General features: G+C 33.4%; 1 protein-coding gene across 3 annotated transcripts in view; it reads left to right on the top strand.

The window, feature by feature from the left end:
- Nucleotides 1-3,506, top strand: part of LOC107020523 (folylpolyglutamate synthase) — an 11,027-nt gene extending 7,521 nt beyond the window's left edge. For all 3 annotated transcript variants that reach the window (XM_027917146.1, XM_015220926.2, XM_027917147.1), the window contains 4 exons: nt 534-612; nt 792-941; nt 1,853-2,013; nt 3,044-3,506. In XM_027917146.1, the coding sequence (XP_027772947.1) occupies nt 534-612; nt 792-941; nt 1,853-2,013; nt 3,044-3,103 (450 nt within the window). In that variant the 3' untranslated portion in view covers nt 3,104-3,506. The remainder of the gene's footprint in view (nt 1-533; nt 613-791; nt 942-1,852; nt 2,014-3,043) is intronic.
- Nucleotides 3,507-4,052: the final 546 nt, after the last annotated feature.

Raw genomic sequence — 4,052 nt, 5'->3', positions numbered from 1 at the left:
AAAAAAAAAGAAGTCTTTTTGACAAGCCTGAGTTTCAAACATAGTTCAATTTTTTATGGAATGAAATATGTCTAGCAAGGATATGATCAGAAGACTATTCTTTGGATAGTTGTCTCTGAAGTACATTTTGATGCAAAGTACACCCTTCATTCTCATTTAATCATTTAATAAATAAGTGATGCTGACAACTCAAATATATTCCTGTATGATCTACCGGCAGATGGATTTTATTTAAATTTAAAAAGCTAATCTATCAATTTTTGTTTTAGTAAAATATTCTAAAAACTAATCTATGTTCAATTACCCTTCCAAGTCTTGATCTAATATTTTTGATCTCTAGTGCAAACAAACTAAACAGTTGTTTTATTCCATAAATATCTAATGTCTTGAATTTGTCCATCGGGAAGTTGGAAGTGGTGCCTGTATGTGATTAGGAGAGAGCAAGTACATATAGACTCAGTCATCATTTATTTTTGAAATGCTGATTATTATAATGAACCCTGCTAAATCTGAGACTGTTGTCGAACCTGCAGTTCTTACTCTTCAACTGTATGTCAGTGAGGGATCCTGAACTACTTCTTCCAAGGCTGGTGAGGGCGTGTGCTAGTCATGGTAATTACTTGGACACAGTCAATCTTACCTTTGAGTCCTTCAGATAAATAGCAAGGATAAAATTCTTGAAATCTTGTGGTCATTGCTGAATGATAATGATACTATAGCCCAGTGAGCTTAGTGGTTTCTTTGCGACTTTTATGTAAGTCAGGAGTTTGACATTAAGTCTAATATTTCAGGAGTCCACTTCCAGAAAGCGCTCTTTGTACCTAATGTTTCAGTATATTACAAGGTGGGTACAAGTGCCTCAACTGCTGATACTCAAGTTGATCTGTCATGGCAGCTGACTCTACAAAGAATATGGGAAAACCTTGTTCGTGGGGAAAAAGGTTAGAAGTCGTATTGAACTATGGTTAACATTTTAGTAGTTAGTATTTTGTAAGCTAACAATTCTCATAATTGACAAATATCATGGAACGAATTGTTTTCCAAATCCATGATTAATATCTCTGAGACTTGATAATAATTTTTGAAATAATCCCTTTATATTTGTAGAAAATTTGCTGGCATACCTCAACCACTAGATATGTTTTATGTAAACTTCCCTAATTCTCATCAATTATGGATACCTCATTCTTTAACGATAAGACCATACTACTGCAAAATGGGGATCGAGTGATTTTTCAGTAATGCGTCTCGATTTAAGAGGAGACCTTATCCATGCCTTTTCCGTTGGCAGAGAGGAAAATTTATAACCTTGCATCTACTTAAATTGTGGAATATGACTCTCTTACATTGAATTGGAAGAATTATATTCTTACATATGCCTATTGAGGTCATTTTGTCAAATGTCCAACCATACCTTTCGAAACATACAGCACAGTGACTAACAATCCTCTTATATCTCACCAATTATGATGTGGTCTTCATTATTGAATGAGTTAAAATAAATGTGGTTCTAGGGTCATATTAATCAACAATCTGCTCTAATCTTCCCTTTTCCTTTCAATTTTACAGAAATGGACTCTAATAAACTAATAGGGTGACTAATCTTTCTGCATGTTTATGTACACTGATTAAATAGTGTACTGACATCAATTAGATAAATCTGATGTGCGACGTGTCTGTTGAATGTTATCATTTTATTTATCTGTATAAAAGTCTCAAGTATTGCCACAACTGTGTAGAAATTGTTTATATGATTGGAGTTGATGGTTTTTTAAATGCCTCTTCTGAAATAGAAGCATAATTGACTGCTAAAAGATAAGTTGTGCATTTAACTGATCCTATTTAGTTACAGGCAATGATGTGAAGAATACAGACCACACATATGAAGAAGTAACAGATGATTTGGAAAAAGGAGCTCAAAGTTGTGAGAACAGCAAAGTGTTTCCTTCACTCCCAGTAGCAATAAATTGGCTTAGAGACACTGTTCGTAAAAACCGATCTGGTCGCTCCCAGGTAATGCCGAATCATGCATGCTTACTGCGCATCAATGAATAGGACAACCTTTTGTCTTACTGGAATTAAAGGAAAATCAATTTTTATCGATTACGAGATAACTCTCTGACGTACTTGAACTGAAATCTGTAGAAGTCAAATACCATTTCCTCCGCTCTCCATCCAAAATTGAATTTCACTTTTCTTTTTTTTCCTGTGATATGATGTGATATGATATCATCTCCCTGTTTCGTACCGTGTGTTAGTATTTCGCATAGGATCTTCTTTTATGATCTTTAATATTGCCTGTTGCTTTATATGTTGTGTACTTCTTGTTATTTTGCTGTCATTATTTTCCTTCTTTTCCTTCTTTGATTGCTCTTCTTTTGAGCCAAAGTGCCTAGCAGAAACAACCTCTCTACCTTACAAAGGTAAGGGTAAGGTCTGTGTACATCTTACCTCCCCAGACCCCACTTCTGGGTTTTTACTAGGTGTGTCGTTGTTGTTTTTGTCTTGTCATAAAGCAATGTTCACTTCTTCAAGTAACACTTGTGTTACACCAAATATTAATATATAATCATTAGAATTACTTTTAGCATCTCCAACACAACTTTTCCTCTTGTCTATTTATGAAAATGAAAATGTAACATGTAGGTCCTCGATGTTCCTGCATTTATCACTTAATAACCTTGTTGATACTCTTGATAATAATAATCATGCAAGTCAGAATTCGAAAAGTTATGCGGCAAATTAAGTAACAGTGAAATAGGATGTCAGGGAAAATACTCTTATTGGGGTCCTTGTTGCATAGTACTTTCTTGTGTATCATTATTACTGCGAAACAGGTACTAATTGTTAAGATTTTCTTTCTAGAGAGAATTTACACTTTCCAGTATGCATGCAAGAAATCTTACTAATTGCAGAACAGAGATATTCCTCGTCTACCATAAGTACAACTTCTCGTCTTTCTGTTCAGTAAAATCGTATTGTCCTTTAGCATTGTTCGATCCTGTATATAGCAAACTAGTTAATGTTTCTGTTGTTTATCTAGGTTCTGGTGACGGGGTCTTTGCATCTCGTGGGTGATGTTCTAAGATTAGTCAAGAAGTGAGCTGCTAACGTCTATAGTTCCTCGGGTTTTCCAGTTCATGGTTGCTTATGATGTTCCAAGGAAGAACAGAAAGACTTCATAAATTTGTTTTCTGTTTACTGTCCTGAAGCATCAACCTCAGTTAAACCAGCTCCAGTTGATCCCCAGCTCTCATACTTTTGGTGAGTAATTGGAGATTGATTTTTCATGTATTAATTGCATTTTCAAAATCATTGTGGTCCGGCCTTTCCCTAAAACCCGTGCATGTGGGGTGCACGGGGATACCCTTTTTAATTGCCTTTTTTTTTAATTTATTAAGAAAATAAAATAGATAATACTTTACACTGATAAATGAATTCTTCTAGTTTCATTTCCATATAAAAGGAAATGGGGTTCGAACCTATGATACAATCTTATTCTATAACTCATAGCTCTAATCCCCAAATCCTTGGTGAAAAAACTCGTTGCCTTTAAATTATCGAAAAAAGAAAAGAAGGAACCTTGCATATGTTATTATTTTTTGTTGAGATGAATTTATTTTACGTGAAAAAAATTAATGTATAACGAAAAACTTATACTAATATTTTAGTGTTAAACATGTGATGAAGAACCTTGGTTAATAAATTAACGTAACACAATTAGTCAACTTTAATTTCTCTAATGCAAGTTTAGAGAATCTTCATCTAATTTATTTGAGGGAATTATTTTTTTTCTAGGTAAACGACTCTAAACGAATGCTCAAAATCCAGCTAGCCAATAAAATCTTGTTTTGTAAAAAAGAAAAAATAATTAGTTATGAATCCATTCAAATCCTAAACCCCATTTTATTATTTTGTTGATTAATTTTTTTCTTTTTCAAAAGTGATACTTCATAGTGAAAGAGGACAGTTTATCCTAAAGATATCCTCAATTCATTGTAATTATTTAAAGATATCCTCAATTCATTGTAATTATTTTATATTAAAAGAAT

Source organism: Solanum pennellii, chromosome 5, assembly GCF_001406875.1.
Source record: "Solanum pennellii chromosome 5, SPENNV200".
In the NCBI taxonomy this organism is placed as follows: domain Eukaryota; kingdom Viridiplantae; phylum Streptophyta; class Magnoliopsida; order Solanales; family Solanaceae; genus Solanum; species Solanum pennellii.
Note: the sequence above shows the minus strand (reverse complement) of the source record. Positions and strands in the feature narration are given on the sequence as shown.